This window comes from Emys orbicularis, chromosome 1, assembly GCF_028017835.1.
Source record: "Emys orbicularis isolate rEmyOrb1 chromosome 1, rEmyOrb1.hap1, whole genome shotgun sequence".
In the NCBI taxonomy this organism is placed as follows: Eukaryota; Metazoa; Chordata; order Testudines; family Emydidae; genus Emys; species Emys orbicularis.
The window spans coordinates 160,504,436-160,523,013 of record NC_088683.1 but is presented as its reverse complement, the minus strand read 5'-3'; the positions used below and the strand labels follow the sequence as shown (position 1 = coordinate 160,523,013).

At 50.4% G+C, this 18,578-nt stretch overlaps 1 protein-coding gene across 1 annotated transcript; it reads right to left on the bottom strand.

Annotated features, from left to right (window-relative positions):
• Positions 1-280: 280 nt before the first annotated feature.
• On the bottom strand, positions 281-18,275 carry LOC135890699 (zona pellucida sperm-binding protein 4-like). The gene is made up of 12 exons (XM_065418135.1): positions 18,174-18,275; positions 17,936-18,035; positions 17,494-17,649; positions 11,872-12,059; positions 11,319-11,416; positions 10,400-10,527; positions 9,570-9,759; positions 9,342-9,489; positions 8,710-8,788; positions 7,927-8,040; positions 1,755-1,843; positions 281-358 (listed from the first exon to the last, which is right to left on the bottom strand). Exons 1-12 carry the CDS (start codon positions 18,273-18,275, stop codon positions 281-283), a joined length of 1,470 nt encoding a protein of 489 aa, XP_065274207.1.
• Between the last annotated feature and the right edge of the window lie 303 nt (positions 18,276-18,578).

Genomic DNA, 18,578 nt, shown 5'->3' with positions numbered 1-18,578 from the left:
TGGCACTCTAGCTGGTATTGAGGCCAGTCAACTGTACAGAACCTTTTTAATTTACTTCTAAGCATCGAATCTGACCCAAACACATCCCAATTTGCTAGAATGCATTCTAAGGGCGTACACTGTGCCCCGCCGGCTGTACTCTGTCCCTGCCCCATACTCTAGCAGGCAAAAAGTCCCCACTGGACTGTTCCTACCTTATCCAAGGTTCCAGTTCCTCACCATCGCCCACAACTGCTTCTCCACTATCCGTGTGTTGCACCGTTGGGCCCTCCGGGGTCGATCACACCACGTCTCCGCCGAGGCCCCTGATGAAGTCACCGGTGCGCGCTGGGCATCGGTCGTCGCCGTAATCCGTCGGCTGCCAGGAGGGATCCGGGCAAGGCTAAATTTCAGCCTCGAGCCCCACGTTGGGCGTCAAAACTGTTCCCGGCCCAGAGGGCCCGAGGGGGCAACAGGGTTCGTTGCCCGGTGTGCGTCGCACCAATAGACACACCAGGGTGGAGAAGCAAACCAGATTTATTCAAGAGCTCTGAATAGGCACTAGGAGACCAGCATGTCTCAAATCAAGCGCAGCAAATACAAGCAAGTTTCCCATTTTATATTCCAAGCTGTTTGTGTACAAGCCTTTGTTCTATTCTCCCCCTACCCCTCCCTTCCCGACAGCGGTTACAGCAGGCATTACATTGTGGCATGTTAGAAAAAGTTCTCGTCCGCATGTTTATCTTTGGCCTTGTAGGCCTGTGCGCATGCAGTCTTCCCCCCCACACACACACTTCTTTCTCCCGTTCTTATCACTACTGCGTTTGCTAGTGTGAGCGAAACTGCAGCTGTCTGCTAGAAAAAGCTGACTGTTACATATTCTGCTTTTAGGCTGGTTAGCATTGAGGCTGGTTAAAGTTCACAAGATGGAGTTACTGTGGCTCACTTAGACCCAGAGCAGGGAGGTTTCATCGACACTTATGGCCTTCCACCCCTCCGAGTTACCTGGTAGCTATGCCTAGTGACGCCAACAGCTTGTTACCGACCAGCTGATGTTAACTGAATGCCCGGGTGCCTTTTTCAACATCTTCCTAGGGCTACTCTCAATCTACTTATTGGAGATTTCAGCAATTACATTAGAATGCAGCCAGGCATCCCTATAGGTAGTTGAATGCCATATTGGAAAGCACCAAAAGGTCCTCAGGCAGTCAGATAAGTGACTAGTGTCAGAGGGGTAGCCGTGTTAGTCTGGATCTGTAAAAAGCAACAGAGAGTCCTGTGGCACCTTTAAGACTAACAGATGTATTGGAGCATAAGCTTTCATGGGTGAATGCCCACTTCATCGGATGCAACGATGAAGTGGGCATTCACCGGCATCCGACGAAGTGGGCATTCACCCACGAAAGCTTATGCTCCAATACATCTGTTAGTCTTAAAGGTGCCACAGTACTCTGTTGCTTTTTACAGATAAGTGACTGAACATTGTGGCTATAAGTGTGAAGAGTAGGTATCATAGGCGTGCGCACGGGGTGTGCCGGGTGTGCCCGGGCACACCCTAATGCCCATGGGCCGGATCTGGATCTGGCCCCTCAGGGCTTTGGATCCGGCCCGCGGGATTTGCCCCCCGTGGTTCCGCAGGCCCTGCGCTGCTTTCAGAAGCGGCCATCAGGGCACCATGTCTCTAGGGCTGGGGGGTTGCTCCAGGCACCACTTCCCGAAGCTCCCATTGGCCGGGAACAGGGAACTGCGGCCAATGGGAGCTTCAGGGGAGGTACCTGGAGGCGTGGCAAGGGCAGCGTGCAGAGCCCTGTGCCGCCCCCCTCGGGGCTGCGCGGGGACGTGGTGAGCGGCGCAGCGTGGGGCACTGGCAGGCAGGGAGCGTGCCGCTGCAGGTAAGCGGCGCTGGGCCGGAGCCTGAACCCCTCCTGCACCCCACCCCCCCTCCCTGCCCTGAGCCCCCGGCCTGCACCCTGTTGAGCCGGGCTCCCCTTCCCCAGGGCTGGGCTGGCTGCTTTAACAGCCCCATGTGCTCGCTGGCAGACTCTCACCCGGCAGCACCAACACAGCCGCTTAAGGTGGCCCACGGGGCTCGCGGGGATGCTGCCACAGTCCCCCTCCCCCAAGGCAGCTGCCACCCTCCAGCGCCCAGAGACCCAAACCCGCCTGCGGCTCCCCGTGCTGGCCGGGGCACCACCGGGGGGGTCAGGCCACCCCTGAGTCCAGCCCACCTTAAGTGGGGCCCGGGAGCCAGCAGGCCCGGGGCAGGGGGCGAGCCCGGCCCACAGGCCCCCCCGCAGCCCGGCTGCAAGCTCAGCTCCCCGGCGCTGTTCAGGGGCTCCGGCCCAGCACCCTCGGCCTTGAGTCCAGACCTGGGAGCAGCCCGGCCCCTCTGCAATCCACCCCGGCTGCCTCTGCCCGGCCTGGCCCCAAGCGCCCAGCCCGGCTCCCGAGCGAGCCTGCCTGCCAGGATGGGGGAGCCCAGATCCCCAGCCCCGGGCCTGCCTGCAAACAGTCTACCCTCCTGCACCCCAACTCCCTGTCATGAGCCCCCTGCCTGCACCTCACCCCAACCCCCTGCCCTGAGCCCCCTGCCTGCATCCTGTACCCCAACTCCCTGTCCTGAGCCCCCGCCGCACCCCTCCTGCACCCCAACTCCCTGTCCTGAGCCCCCTCCTGCACTCCGCACCCCTCCTGCACCCCAACCCCCTTCCCTGAGCCCCCTCATACACACCACACCCCTCCTCTGTCCCAATCCCTTGCCCTGAGCCCCTTCCTGCACACTGCACCCCTCCTGAACCCCAGTCCCCTGCTCTGAGCCCCCTGCTGCACCCCTCCTGCACCCCAACCCCCTTCCCTGAGCCCCCTCATACACCCCACACCCCTCCTCTGCCCCAATCCCTTGCCTTGAGCCCCTTCCTGCACCTCTCACCCCAACCCCCCACCCTGAGCCCCCTGCCTGCACCCTGTACCCCTCCTGCACCCCAACTTCCTGTCCTGAGCCCCCTGCTGCACCCCAACTCCCTGTCCTGAGCCCCTTGTCACACCCTGCACCCCAGCCCCCTGCCCTGAGCCCCCTGCCGCACCCCACACCCCTCCTGCACCCCAACCCCCTTCCCTGAGCCCCCTCATACACCCCACACCCCTCCTCTGCCCCAATCCCTTGTCCTGAGCCCCTTCCTGCACACAGCACCCCCTCCCACACCCCAACCTTTATGATGTTTGCCTTTAAAAAAAAAAAATTTCCCTGGGTGCACACCCTAATGAAATGTGCTGCGCACGCCTGTGGTAGGTATCTTGTGCTGCAGTGCCCCATGCTGCAGTCACAGCATGACTGTGTGACTGCTAGCCAATGACCACCCTGTGGCTTTAGTCAATTAGGTAGTTTGCGCCTCCTCCCACCCCCCATAAAATAATGGCTATGCTCAGAGCAGGGAAGATGGTGTCACCCACTGAATAGAAAGGGGGCCTGGGCCTGGAGGAGCTAGCTGAAGCTATGGTAGGTGTCTCAAGTAGGAGTCACCCTGTATGGTAGCAGTAGGATGTAAGATGGCAGCATCTGGAAGCAGCAGCCAACACTATATGCTACTAGAGTCACTTCTTACATCAGGATTATAATTTAGTCTGTCCAGCTATGAACGGGCTGTTCCATATTAATGGCACTGAGATAACAGTTAAGTGCATAATGAGCTATTCAGCCACACTACAAGTATGGACATTTGTATCCCTAGTGCTTCTATTTGTGCCATACCACATCAGCAGTTCAAAGCTGCTCTCTTTACTGTGTAAGGTATACCTATACCCAAATGGTGTAACAACGTGAAAAGCCCAGGGATACTAGTGTTAAAAAAATAATAATGGATTATCTCCCTAGGAGATGTCCTTAACCCCCTGCAGATGATCTATTCACATAGTGCAGCATGAGCACCACATATGCTTCAGAGCTTGTGAAGCAACAGCTGTTTACTTGTTAACCAGACTGTATTCAGCAGAAAGACAGGCCCCTTTTTCTCCAGTGGTAGTGAGCTCTATTGACTATTGCATTGTGCTGTCAGACAATTAGAGACAGAGGGAACAAAGGTGCTAGTATTGCCCTCTCTCCTGGGCTGGCCAGTTGCAAAGAGGCGCTCTGCTTTGCTCCAACTTAAAAGTTCAGCAACTCAGGGACTGCCACTGATAGAACCTTCCATCCAACATTAATAGACTTGGGCTACTGCAAGACTATATGCTCTTTGTTCTTTACTGAGGGGTAGGTTGAGACAGAGCAGATCATGGTAATGCAGAGTAAAACAGGAATAGAGCCTGAAACTCTTAGCACACACATCCTTTAGACAGATAACTAAGAGCAAACACAGTCAGAGCCCAGCAGAAGAGCTAGGAAACTGTACCCAATCTTTTAGTGGGGGGGGGGGAGGGGAAGAGGAGAGAAAGCCTGCCTTTTCTTTAACTGCACCTGTACACTGGTTTATGTGTCCCTTTAGTTGCCTTTGATAGGTCTCCAGTGTCTCCTTGGCTAGGGTTAGCAGGGTCTGAGGTTATCCAGCCTGTGTATTACTGTACTAGTTTAAGTCTTCTGCTAGAGCAATGGCAGGTGTCTTAGTTCAAGTCATTAGCTCTTTCCAAGTCCATGTTGTTTATTAGCATAAATTTGCCCATTTGTAGCTGTAGCACCTCTCTCTAACTCTTTGTGGAGAACTTAAATGCAGACAAGGAACAGAAAGCCTTAACTCTGAACTACGAGCATCAGTCTGTCTTAATATAACTCTGCATTTAGGTGACAAACAGCTGAAGATGCTTAAAAGTCTAAAACCAACAATAGCACCAGTGCCTGGGGATTTTGGCATATATAGAGGTCAGAGGCTATAAGTTCTTAGCCCAATCAGGAGCTGGAAGAGGCAAGCAGTAAAGTGTCCTGAAAGCTGTGATTCAAGTCTCTAGGACCTCCCCTTTCACTCTGAAAATGAACCACAAGAGCTAGTTTGAGTTATATTAGAAGTCAATAATTGCAGTAGCATTTTAGTCTAAAACCCCTCTAATACTATTGGAGTAAAGTTAACTCCTCAATAGCATTAGCATCATTAGACTGAAGGCTAATCTTGGGGGTCAGTGTTATTAGCTACATCAATGCTCAAGCCAGCCAAGGATAAAATGAAGATCTGCCTGATCAGCTGCAGACAGCATCTCATTTTAGTGAGATAATGGGTTGATCTTTGGTCATTACTATTCCTTATTCTCTTTCCTACTCTGAACTTCTAGCCCTGGGGAGAAAAGTGCTTTACTTCTATTCAGAAAGTCAGGCAACACCATCAACAGGTCATAGCAGGCTGACTAGACTAGCCACAGTGACAGATATGATAAATACAGGCACACCATTATCTTGGGGTGGTCCCGATGAAAACTTGGAGAATATGTATAGCCCTTTGTATCAATATAGCCTGTGTATTTTGTGGTCCTGGAATCACCAGGAGATGAAAATGCAGAAGTCTGGCTATGCTGATCCCCTATGGTGGGGAGGCTTCAGAGACTTGGTAAGAGGGAGGAACTTGTTTTACTCACGTTCAGGAGGCTGGACGACAAAGAATTTAGGCTTATGAAGTCTGACTTTATAGAGACTCAGCATCTTCCTCTTGATTCAAGAAATGGACAGTGCTTTTGGGCCTAGGGCCCTCCCACTTGGCTTGCACTTTCTGGGTATAAGAATGATCAATCAGTCCTATGGATCCCTAGTCTGACCTAGACCATACTAAACATGCATTGTATACTTTTTATAGTGAATAAACATCTGTACTGAGAGAGTGCAATGTGGTAACTTGTAACTGCTGACAAGACACTGCTCAGAGCCCTTCTAGAGAAAGCAGAGTACAGACAGCAGCCTTTAGATAGACTGGCATGCTGAGGCTCTGATCTACAGCCTAAAACCCCTGCCCTGAGAAGTGAAGGCTACAAACCCAAAACACCCATGAGAAGAGGAGGCTGGTGGTTAAAGGTGCAGTTACCCCAAAGCTGAGAAGCTGGCATTAATTAAGAGCTCCAAGCTTTCCTCCCCCACACTGCACAGTTACCACTATAGAGTGCATGCTCCACTTCCTCCAGGCACAGACCCAGGCTGCTTCTCTCACTTTGATACTACAGGACCATGGAAGTTCTCCAGGCCTGAGCTTGCACAGCCCCATTCTAACAAGTCCTGGGACAGCATGACTGGCTTTTCCTGCAGGGCTACCTGGGTGAAGAGGGGGCTATTTGTCCTTTCAGTTAAGGTGTAGAAAGCTCACTATTTACTTGAGCAATCCAAGAAGTCTGACAGCAATTTAGTTCAAGTCAAGCATGGTGGGGTGGAGAAGAGGGAGAACAAAAAACCCAACCTTTAGTATAGGGACAAGATGAGAACTCTTTGAAAGTATGAGACTTCTTGTTCCAGGTAAGACACATGAAGTATGTCAAGGTGTCACACCTTGGACAGTTCCATTCTGCCTGCCACAGAGGGAGACATGTTTATTTTGCTTTATATCCCTGCAGAGGTTTGAAAGCCCCCTGAGTAGGCAGGTCTTAAGGCTAGGAAGTACTGACAATGTAGCATGCTGCACCCTAACCACACCCATGAAGAGTTGGGCACTAGTACAGAGTCCACAATTCAGTGGAAAGAGACCACCACTTCTGCATGAAGTTACAGGTGTCCCTTACAACAGGGCCAAACATGAAGGACCCTTTTTCTTCCTCCAGTAAGAGCCAGATCCAAGCCACAATTCTCATACTTTTATTCAGGGGTTATATTCTTTTGTTTAAGTGTTTGTCTTTGCCAATACTTTACTCCAATGAAAACCAAAGCAATAGCGCCAGCTCCTACTACAACCACTGTCACTCGCTCCCATTCCTGGGACAGGAGATCTCCAGTCCATTGGGAGCCTGTGAGAAGGAGAGGATGGTCAAGTAATAGTTTGGGCAAAGGTGATCTCTATGAATAATCCACCACCAAAAGGGTTAGTTTATCCACCACCAAATGGTGACTAGGTTCCTGCTCTATTTCCATTGCTGGAAGTGCCTGGGTTCAGTATTGAAGTTAGTTTAATCTGTACCTATAGCCAGTAGAATCTAGAAGGTGGAAGAGGCATTAATGCTAGGTAAATTACAAGACAGAAGGGTGCTAACTTAATGCTGTAGAGATCAGCTTGTAAGCTCCTTAGCTATTGCACTGCTCCCAACTCGCCCAAAGTGGAGTTTTAACAGACATTGTCCCAGTTTGGGAGTCCCACCCAAGGAAGGGCTTGCGGACCCTCAGATTTAAGGCCACCAGTTCCTTCCCTATAGCACAAAGGGAGGGGATTCAACCCTTGCTCTCATGTAGTGGGAGTCCATAGCAGATGCAGGCTTCTGAAGTGCCTCACCACCTTGCATCCATACACCACAGGAGAAATGGGACTAAGTGATTTAGTTGGGCTGGTCCTGCTTTGAGCAGGGGGTTGGACTAGATGACCTCCTGAGGTCTCTTCCAACCCTAACCTAGGATTCTATGAAATTGCAGGCAGTCTGAGCATTAGCAGAAAGGAATAGAAAGTTGTGTTACTCAGGAGGCCAATACTCCATTGGTGAACCCCAAACCCTAGACTGGTTGTCCCATGGAGACATCAGGGTTTGCCATATTGACACTCAGGCTTTTGTTCTACTCTAGGAGTCATAAAACAGTTCTAAACAGTAGAATCCAGGTCCTAGTTTTCCCCCCTACAGCACTTGTCTTCCAAGCTGGATGTTGAGCAGGTTCATTACAATTAAAAGCCTGCAGTAAGCATGGGAGGTTCAGTAATTGGGTCCCTAAAGGGAAGGAGCATCACCATTTCCACACATCTGGACATCCTCAACTCATCCCTAAAGTCATGACCCAATTCTAGGCATGTGTAGCACTACAGTAGAACCATTGAATAAGCTGGGACAACCAGCACCTCCTCCATTTACTACCTTTCTGTCCAAGGGTCTGATCTGCTTCAATGTTCTGGAAGTCCACAGGTCCTTCTGTGGTCACCAAGTTCCTTGGAGCATTTTCTGAGGCCTGCTTCTCAGGCGTTCTTCTTGCTGTTTGGAGACAAGGAGGCATTCGTAGCCAAGAGAGAGAGAGGGGTGATTTTCACCCCTGTTAGCAAGACCTTGTACACCCCCATCCTACTCTAGGTCTCAGGCCTTGCCTCTCCCATCTGGTCCCTCACCTTATGCAGGTTTTCCATGCTGCCCATATCTAGGGCATGGCTTCCAGTGTTTGTTCAGACCATTACTCAGTCATCCTCAAAACCCATCACTGCAATACCAAGAATGAGCCTCCAAGTATTCCTTATTGCCAACTAGCTCTTCTTGTGTATTGGTTTGTATCTCCAGGGCAGGGAGCCTTTTAGAGTGCAATGCCAAAAGTGTTGCCATTAGTGACCCGTGTCACATTTAGCCTTAACTTCTCCTGAAGCTTCTCACTTTGGAGGGAGGGAGATCAGTTATACTCCTGAGAGTACCCATAGATACCCCTTCCTGCCAAGGAAGTTTCCTTGGCATCTCTCCTTGGACCCAGAACAGTCTTTCCCTCTCACTAGGGGAAAGTAAAAAGCCATGTTGCTCAACTAAGAGTAATTTCCAGCCCACAAAGTATGACCTTGGGAAATAAAGGCACAAGACCTTTGAAGCCCTCCAGCCTCAGAGATGGTTGTGCAAGCATTGGTGCCTCTGGACTTATCCTGAAGTTCGGAATATAGCTCTTACCTCGTGTCTTGGGGCAGTGAGCTATGCAGGATTCCATTGCAGATGGAACACAGGCTGAAGCACTGCAGTGAAAGTAGACCTGTAAGAGAAGATGCAGAGGGAGACTGAAGAAAACCTCTAGCTGAACTTTTAGCTAGTACCCATAAATTAATGCTCTGCAAAGTAAGCAGTCAAGTCTCCCCTGGGAGACCCAGAACCTACTGAAGGGGTGGGGAAGTAAAGACTGTTCTAAATATTTAACATTAGAGGGGTTGGAACAGCAAGGTATCTGGATCCAAATAGTTCAGTGTCTGGAGTGAAGGAGACTGGCTGCTAAACTAGGAGTCTCAGCTTGTTGCTAATTAGGACATCTGGATAGTCAGAAGCCACCACAGCCACTTAGAATTTCTGTTCAGAGCTTGGTAGACCTTGCAGTGCTGAAAAGGAGGTGCAGGACCCAAGACTAATGCCAAAAGACCAGTCAGGAAGCCTTCCTAAATCATAATTCTGTAGTGTTATTGGGGAGGGGGAGGGGTAATAGAATCATGTTTAATCTACCATGTTTTAACTTCAGTATGGGGGTCTTTCCAAGCATGACCAACAAGCCTTACACAGGCTCTGAAACAAGGCACTTTGAACTACATGAGGCTTACCGGTCCACTAAGTGCCTTCTGGGAGGCAAAATCCACAAAGGTAAAAGTGCTGATGATGAAGTGCTGGTAGTGTGATGGAAATTGCAGCCCTGAAGCAGCTCCCACAGGTATAAGCTCTGTTTGGTAGTTGTCACCTGTGTATGGACACCTGAGAAAGAAGCTACAGTGAGACAGGAGCCCACTATTAGCCTTCCACAACCCCATACATTTCTTGAACCAGTCACTTACCCATCCACCAGAATGGGCCACTGTGGCTGCTGCATGGGATTAGTGCTTGGGGTGGCCCAGCATTGGTGCAGAACCAAAACTAGGTTTGGGTCTGTTCTTTGCAGGATTCGGACCTCCATGTAGACTGGATCCCGCAGAAGTTTCACCACAGGATAGTCACTGTTGACATAGTATCTACTATACTGTTGGTCTGTAGGGCAAGAGAGTTACAGTCTGTTAAGTGAGAGCAAGAGCATCAGGACATAATGGAGAATTCTGTCTCTTTAGGGTCCACTGTGGTAAGTCGTGATTCTACAAACACTCAGATATGGGGAGCTTTGCACAGGAATTGCAATTTCAGATCAGACCAGTGCTCAAACTAATCCAGAATCCTGTCCAACAGTAACACTAGATGCCTCAGTAGTGGACAGCTATGGAATATTTTTCCATAAGGGCAAGAACTCCAGTAAACTGAGGAAGAGAGGACATTTTACAGTCAGTAAAGAGAAAGCACCTGCTATTGCAAATTCTTCTGTGAGTTGCAAGCACTTGGACATCAGGTGATCCAAAGAACTAGTATAGTTGTGATCTTCAGGCCCTGGGAAAATTGGTAGTAACATTACCTTGGACCTGCATCTCCCTGCTCTATGTACTTAGTGTTGCCACTTCAGGGCTCTAAGACTTGAGACAGCAGCAGCTCCCTGTAGGAGTCACCAATCTCCTATGACATTGAGAAGTTTGTTTTCCTGCCCCCACCTCCAAGCTGGTTGTTGGCAATAAGTTCTCCAGAAAGAGTACCCAGGCATGGTGGGCCCAAGCATTTTAGCCTCTAAGGTTGATGTCCCCATTACCTGTGGCAATCCTCAGCTCCAGAGTGAGGGGGCCATACTGAGTGGCTGGAGGAGGTGGTGGCAAGGTGAAGACTTGCACGTTGAGTGGGAGGAAGTCCCCAGTGGAGTAGCTGCAGCTGACATGGAGCCTGGTGTGCACAGGAAGAGTCAAGTGAGTATTCTATTCCCCTTAGCAGCCAGCTAGTCCCATGCTGCACTAGCTGCCCTGCACATCCCTGCCCCCATGAGGGAATCACCTGACCATCATATATAAGAAAAGGTTCACAAGCAATTTCAGGAGTCTCCTCTAAGGTAGGAGATCAAATGCATCAGGAGGAGATAAGGGAAGGTTTGCAAGTCCTAGTCCCTCCTCCCTGCCATAGTTTTAGTCATCCTGTCAGGTGAGGCAGGCTACTTGGTCATCCCAAGCCCATCCCAGCAGCTGTGCACACACTAGGGTGTTGGTCCTGTTCCTCCCACCTCTCCCCATATCCCCACCCCCCATAGTCTGCCTAAGGGGGACTCTATACACAAAGGTTTGATGCAACTCCAAGCATTATTTACACCAGTCTAGTTATATTGGTATTCCCTCCATAGACACTTATTCCTGTCCAAAAGTGGCTTATGTTAAGCTTGTCACTTGGGAAGGGTTTGAGCTGAATTGTAAAGACAGTGTCCATATGGGTTCCCCCACACCCTGTATCCAGGGGATTAGTAGTAGCCCTCTGCAGAGGAATGCAGATGGGAATGTTGTGGCTAGGAAGTCCCTTCCTAAACATGCAGGAAGAGAGATCCACTCCACCTGCAGATTTCTGCCCTTCAGAACAATATTAGCAGAGTCTTGTCAGGTTAGCAATACTCTGATCACCACCAGAGGGGCAGAAGAATTGACAACATCCTTCCCATACAGGCCTCCCCAGAGCTTAACAGGCATAAGTACCTGAAGGTGCTGTCCCGGGTGACTGACCCAGTGCTCCAGCTTCTCACATCCCTGTCTGCCACAAGCTGATTCTCATACACACCCTGGTCTCCAGCTGCCTGTACAGAAGAGGATTAGCATTAGTCATTGCAAGGACTTGAGGGGTATTGTCCCAAATGGGAAGACCTTGGAATTCTTGAGTATCCAGCTCTGCCTTTTGGCTCTTGCCTAAAGCAAGAGAGATGCCAGTTAGTGGTGAGAGCAGCCTGAGCCACAGAGCCAGAGATAAGGGGTGATTTGCTCCCCTAGATGTTCAGTTATGAGGGAAAGCAGAGCCATTCCCTTTCATTCTCAGAGAAGTGGCTACTTCTCATTCACCCATACACTCCTTCCTAGGTGTCCACCTTTTCACTCTTTTCTACTTGAATTTCAAATAGCCATACAAGCTCTTGATGAAAGAAACTAGTTTATCCCACTCAGATCCTGACAAGCAGCAGCAAAGACCACCACCAAGCAGAGAGGAGAAGTCATGGTGGTCAGGGAAGACCATCTCCCTTTCCTGCTGCCCTCTTACCTGGAAAGTGGTTCCACAAGCTGAGAGAGGGAATCTATACAGGACAAAAGTATTACTCTTGGCCACAGGGATACAGCTGCTGCCATGCCCACTGACCAGATGTATAGAGTCCAGTATCAGTGGTGGCAAAGTCACATCTCTAGAGACTGCTATGGAGAACTGGCCATCAGTTGTACACTGTGCTGTCACTGAAAGACAAGCAGCAGAAAGGCTTGGTTAGATACCATACTGCAAATGATGCCATCTTGTCCCTCAGCAAGCCTCTCTTCAAACAGATTTGCTCTCTGTAGTACCAAGCAGAGCCAGCCTTAGCTTTCCCAAAACAGATGGTGCCCAAAAATGTAGAGGGAGAGTCTTTTCTCTTGAAATATTGATCCCTTTCAGTTGGGAAAGGATGCAAGCTGGTCAACAAACAATGGCCTCTATTTCTGCAGTTGGTGTTGGGAGAATAAGTATGATGGTCCCCACACAGCTCTTCAGAGCAGGGTTTGTGTTCTCTTATACAGTTGTACACTTCCCTCAATGGGCCACCAGTTTTAACTGAGGCCTGTGGAAGATATGCACCAAACTCTCTCACCTTGGATTTTTGTATCCGTGTCATCTTGTTAGTCATGTGACACCTACAGGCATGCCTAGTGCACAGTGGTGTGATGGCAGGTTTACTTTGGGAGGAGGGGAACAGTTTTGCTGATCCACCCAAAGTTACCAAGGCCAGCTCCAATGCTATCATTTCTAGCCCTTCCCAAGGTTTCATTAGTGATGAGATTAAATTAATCCTTCCCATGAGGGGATGGAGCCAGCCAGGAGTTTTAGACAAGGAAGTCTCACTAGGTTATGATCTGACATTTATAAGCCTGACCCTCGCTGTGTAGAGGAAGTCCAGGCAGTCCTTACCCATATGCAAACTATGCAGCTGCATAGGGAACCAAGAAATTTGGGGCATCAAATTGCCCCAAGTTTCCTGGTGCCCTGTGCAGCTGCATGCTGCTCCAGCCGGATCCCCTGGCCATCTGAGCTGGACAGAAAAGCTGCCCCCACTCCACCCCTTCCCCTGAGCTACATCCTGGGGGACTGCAGCAGGGGTCTGGCACGCCTGCACTCACCAGGTGGCAGGAAGTAGAGCGACTTGGCCCCAGCCCACTCTGCTGGCTCCCAGCTGTGCAGCCTACTTGTGCTGGTTCCTGCCCCCCCATATACACCCCCCCCCCAAGTCCAGGAGCCAGGGGAGCAGAGTGGAACAGGCTGGGTCACTCCACTTCCCTGGAAGTGTGGGGTCAGGCCCGCCCTGCAATCACCAGGCAGCAGGACGTGGAATGATCCAGCCCCAACCCACTCCACTCCACCAGCTTGTGCTGGGGTGGTTTCCCCCTGCTTCCCCAAGCTTGCTCCTGCCCCTGCCCCCCAGACCTTGGGCACAGACCCCCTGCAGAGGCCTGAGAATGCCCCTCCATGGAGACCTGGGGGAGCTTCCTGTCCTCCTCCATGGGGGGCTGCATAGGGCACCACAATGTCTAGGGACAGCTCTGGAGGTAGTTTAAGGCAGCAAGCTATCAAGGAATGCCTGCTAGGCGTTAGGCCACTCAAACAGGCCCTCCAAAGTTAGTTGGGAAAGTTCACCAGCAGCAACAGTTATGAAAGTCAAAGCATGGATTATGGTCTGAGACTTTAGGCATGGAGAAAGGGCATAGAGCTGTCCTGACAGGAGCGCCGCCAGCTTTTTTGCCACCCTAGGCAGCGGAAGGTCCTGCCCCTGAAATACTGACGACGACCGGGGTGGCCAAAGATCAGGCCGCCGTGGTCACCACCTCCGAAATGTTAGCGCCCTAGGCAACCACCTAGGTCGCCTAATGGGTTGCGCTGGCCCTGCCCTCTGATGGTGTTTGCTTGCAAGAGACCTGCATTTCATCCAGAATCAGTTCATTTTCTGAAACATGGGATGTTCTTCTACATCAGTTTAGAAACTTGCTGAGAACCACCAAGTTTACAATGGTTGCTTTTAGGGTTGTGGAATTCACAACTGGACTTGGATATTGCAGTGCTGAACTTCCTGAAATCAAACATTCAGGAGCCTAGAAAAAGCCCACACCACAGAAACGGATTCACAAAGCCAAGCTAGGTGCTTTGGCTCCCTATATGGTGACCAGGGCCGGCTCCAGGCACCAGCTTAACAAGCAGGTGCTTGGGGTGGCCAAGGGAGAGGGGCGGCACCTGCAGCAATTTGGGGGCGGCAGGTCCCTCGCTCCCTCTAGGAGCGAAGGACCTGCCACCGAACTGCTGCCGCCGATCACGGCTCCCCCCCCCCCCCCCCCCCCAATTGCTGCCGCTGGTCACAATTGTGGCTTTTTTTGGGGGGGGCGCTTGGGGCAGCAGAAATGCTGGAGCCAGCCCTGATGGTGACTGAAGATAGCTAGGCACCTAAGAATGCAATCCACAACAACGAGCATGCTAGGCAAGGCATGGCCTAGGCTAATCCATGGCAGTGTGGGTTTGCTAAGCCCTGCCCACTTCTCAGGAGATAGTCACTTAAGTCCAGGCTGCAGGGAGGCTGGATTTCCGTTTATACACAGTGGAACAGCTTCAATGGAAGAGGCTGAGGGAGCCCCCATTAGAATATCCCACTGCTCAGAGGTTAAAGCACGCCGAGTTCAGAAACCCCTGTGCAAATCCTCTACCTCTGCAGTGAAGGGGCAATTGAACCTGGCTCTCCCATATCCCAGGTGAGTGCTCTAACCAGTGGGGTAAGAGCTTAAGGTGGGCAGCACCACCACCTCCAGCCAGACTTTAATGGGGTCTGATCTGATAGGCACACTCAGAGGGGAGTCACTACCAGGTCAGCCCCCATGGGCAAGTTAGGTAGCCAAATACCTGTCTTGCCCTGGTTCATGTATCATTCTAGGGCTCTGGTGTGAGACTGGCCAGTGGAAGCCTGGATATGCACACTGCTGCCTCATCCTAGAAGGAAGCAAGCACCTAGGGAATTTACTTTCGGAAAAAACCTCAGGCACCAAGTGACATTAGGTGCCTATAGGGCCAGGGCCGGCTCTAGCAATTTTGCCGCCCCAAGCAGAAAGAAAAAAAAGCTGAGATCGCGATCGGCGGCAGCTCTAGCGCTGCTTCATTCTACGGCAGCAATTCGGCGGCAGGTCCTTCGCTCCCAGAGGGAGTAACGGCCCCGCTGCTGAATTGCTGCCGAACTGCTGGATGTGCCACCCCCCTCTTCATTGGCCGCCCCAGGAACCTGCTTGTTATGCTGGTGCCTGGAGCTGGCCCTGAATAGGGCTCAGGGGACATTGTGGATTGCAGTGGGGGACTTCAGTGCCTATGTTGTGCCACCCTTAGTGTTTTGGTTCTTGAACACAAGTCATTAGACCAGATCTGGATGTTTGAGACAGCGACCCCAATTTAGCATTCAATACAGTTCTACATGTGAAATTAATCCCCTTCTCCAAGTTAATGGAGAATCAAAAGATGGGCAAGGAATTGGTTAAAGGGGAAGCTACAACAAGTTATGCTGAAAGGTGAACTGTCAGCCTAGAGGGCAGTGAATAGTGGAGTTCTTCAAAGATTGGTTTTGGGATTGGAAGTCTTAAGACTTCTAACAGTAACCTTGGCACAAAAAGTGGGAGTGCACTAATAAAATTTGTGGATGACAAAGTTGGGAGGTATTGCCCACATGGAGAAGGACTGGAATATCCTACAAGAAGATTTGGACAAACTCAAACTGGAAGAATAGAAACTGGATTAAATTTAGTAGTGCAAAAGCAGAAGTTGGGGGGGGGGGGACTAAAGAACTTTTGCTATAAGCTGTGGACTGATCACTTGGAAGCAACAAAGGAGGAGACTCCCCAGGTGTATTAGTCAGCCTGTGCTCCACCATGAGCTGCTAATGTAATATGGCTGAAAAAAGCTAATGCAATCTTAGGATGCATCCAGTGAGGTATTTCTAGTAGAGAGGGAAGTTATTGCCATTATACAAGGCATTGGTGAGGCCTCATCTGGAATACTGTGGCAGTTCTGGTCTCCTGTGTTTAAGATGAATTCAAACTGGAACAGGTAGAGAGAATGGTTTCTAGGATGACCAGAGGAATGGAAAACCTGCCTTATGGGAGGAGACTTAAGGAACTTTGCTTGTTTAGCCTCACAAAATAAAGGTCAAGGGGAGACTAATATTTATAGAGAAATCAGAGGGAGACCGTTAAGTTATACAAGTTAAGGTCAATGTTGGCAAAAGAATAAGTGGATATAAACTGTCCATCAACCAGTTTAGACTGAATTAGGCAAAGGTTTCCAACTTTCAGAAGAGGGAAGATTTGGAACAGCCTTCCAACAGCCTAGGAGGGGTGGGAGAAAAACCCAACCCCAACTGGCTTCAAGACTGAGCTTGATACGTTTATGGAGGGGATGGTATGAGGACTACCTACAGTGGCCTAATCCATTTGCTAATAGCAATTGCAGATGTTCCACCTCCAGCTGTTGGAGGTGGAACACTAGACAGGGAGGGCTTAGAGTACTGCAGAGAATTCTTTTCCAGGTGTCTGTTTAGTGCAGTGGTTCTCAACCCATTTACCATTGTGGGCTGCATACAATACTACCACTATGGCAATGAGGATGTCACATGGGCTGCAGCTCTGTGCAGATTGGGCTGCAAGTGGCTCATGGGCCACAGGTTGAGAACCACTGGTTTAGTGGGTCTACCCACATGTGCTAGGCCTAACTCTGGGGTCCTGACCAGGGCCAGCTCCAGGCACCAGCTGACCAAGCATGTGCTTGGGGCAGCACGTTGTAAGGGATAGCCAATCTTGGGGTGGTGGGCAGCGCTCGAGGGTTGTTTTTGGTTCAGCGGTGTGGGGGGGGGGCAGGGCTCAGGGGGAGGTGTTTCAGCAGGGCAGGGCTTTTTTTGCTTGGGGCAGCAAAAAAGTTAGAGCTGGCCCTGGTCCTGACCCAGTTTGAGAACCACTAAGTGGGTCACAACCCTATTTTAATTAGGTCACCAGGGCCAAAGCTGAAGCCTGAGCCCCACCACCCAGGGTGGGAAGCAAGAGGGCTTCCGCTCTGGTGGCAGGCCCCCTGCTAGGAGCTGAAGCCCTTGGCCCCCCATGCCCAGGGTGATGGGGCTCAGGCTTCAGTTCCCCCTCCTGGGGTTGTGTAGTAATTTTTATTGTCAAAAGGGGGTTGCTGTGCATGAAGTTTGAGAACCCCCAGTTAACTGATTGCCATGTGGTGTCAGGAAGGAATTTCCCTGCATCAGCTTGGCAGAGATCCTAGGGGCTTTTAAACTGTCTGCAGCATGGGGGCACAGGCACTTGCTGGTTTAAATTAACATAAATGATGGATTCTGTGTAACTTGAAGTCTTGATTTAAAGATTTGAGGACTTCAGTAAGTCAGCCACAGGTTAAGGGGGTGGGTGGGTTCTGTGCCTTGCAATGTGCAGGAAGTCAGACTAGATCATGGTCTCTTCTGGCCCTAAAGTTTGAGATGGTGCTAGCCAAATTCCAGTGGAACAGCCACATGAGAATACCACCTTCAGGGCTTGTGAGCTACCAACTACACTAGACACCTGGTTAGGATGTTCAGATTCCACTTGGTCACGCCAAGTGGTACCTTTTTAAATTCCAACCCACCTGTGTTGCCATAGTAACATGGAGCAACTGGGTCACCAAGGCTGTAGCAGCAGCCTTTCCCTTCACATGCTTCCTGAGAGACCGGAGGTGTGGCACAAGGCAGCCTGTCTGGGCGCAGAACAGCTGTGCACACACTGTTACTTGGAGCATCTAGAGCTGGAGAGAGGAGAAACTTTAGTTAAAGTCAAACCAACCCTCCTCCACTTGGAACCATATAGGAGAGTGTCTCTTCTAGGCACTGGGGCAGCCTGTGTTTACTATGCATCAGTCTGACCTCCCATGTATTCTAGGGATATGGGGCACTGCAGCCACTTGAATCTCTAAAGAGCACCCAACACCATCTGACATGGTGAACTGGCACACCAAGGTACATAGTTTTGCCTCCCCCTCCCAGAACAGCTTGTACAATTGCAGGCTGGGACATTGGAACCTAGAATTGTACCTGGCAGATGGATTGGGCATCTCAGTTCTTCTTCATGGAAAGATACTTCCCCGGTGTCATCTATTCCTTCAATCCTGATAGTCATGAGGAAATAACTATTCTGCAGGAAGAGCAGATGGAAACCAAACCAAGGTGATTAGAGCTTTTCCACCCCATGTCCTATCTCGAACAGGAAAGTGTGGGCGTTCCCCCATTGCAAACTGCCTACCCATTTAAGGAGTATGGTTTGTTAACTGACCATACCAAAGACCAGTCTCAGCAGAGTGGCTTTCAGATCTAGTATGTCTAGAACCATGAACATGTTCTGCAGAGTGCTTAGTAACCCAGAAGCATATTCCATTTCTCAGTGACACATACCAGGTAGAATTTGTGAATGCTGGCCCCTAAAGTTGCCTCAAGCAGCATTCTACCCTCAGCTGAGGCTAGACAATTAGTTTGATGGTCTAAACATTTCACCTAGAGATGGACCCCAAGTCAGTGTTCAAATCCAGAACCTTGAATATTTTGAGCTGTTGGTTTGTGGTGATTGATAACTCACCCCCTCCCTCCACACACCTAAATGGGGAGCACACAAACTTTCAACTCAGCTGCTCAGAGTTGTGGTATACAACCTTCTAATTTTTTTATTTTTATTTTTTTGACA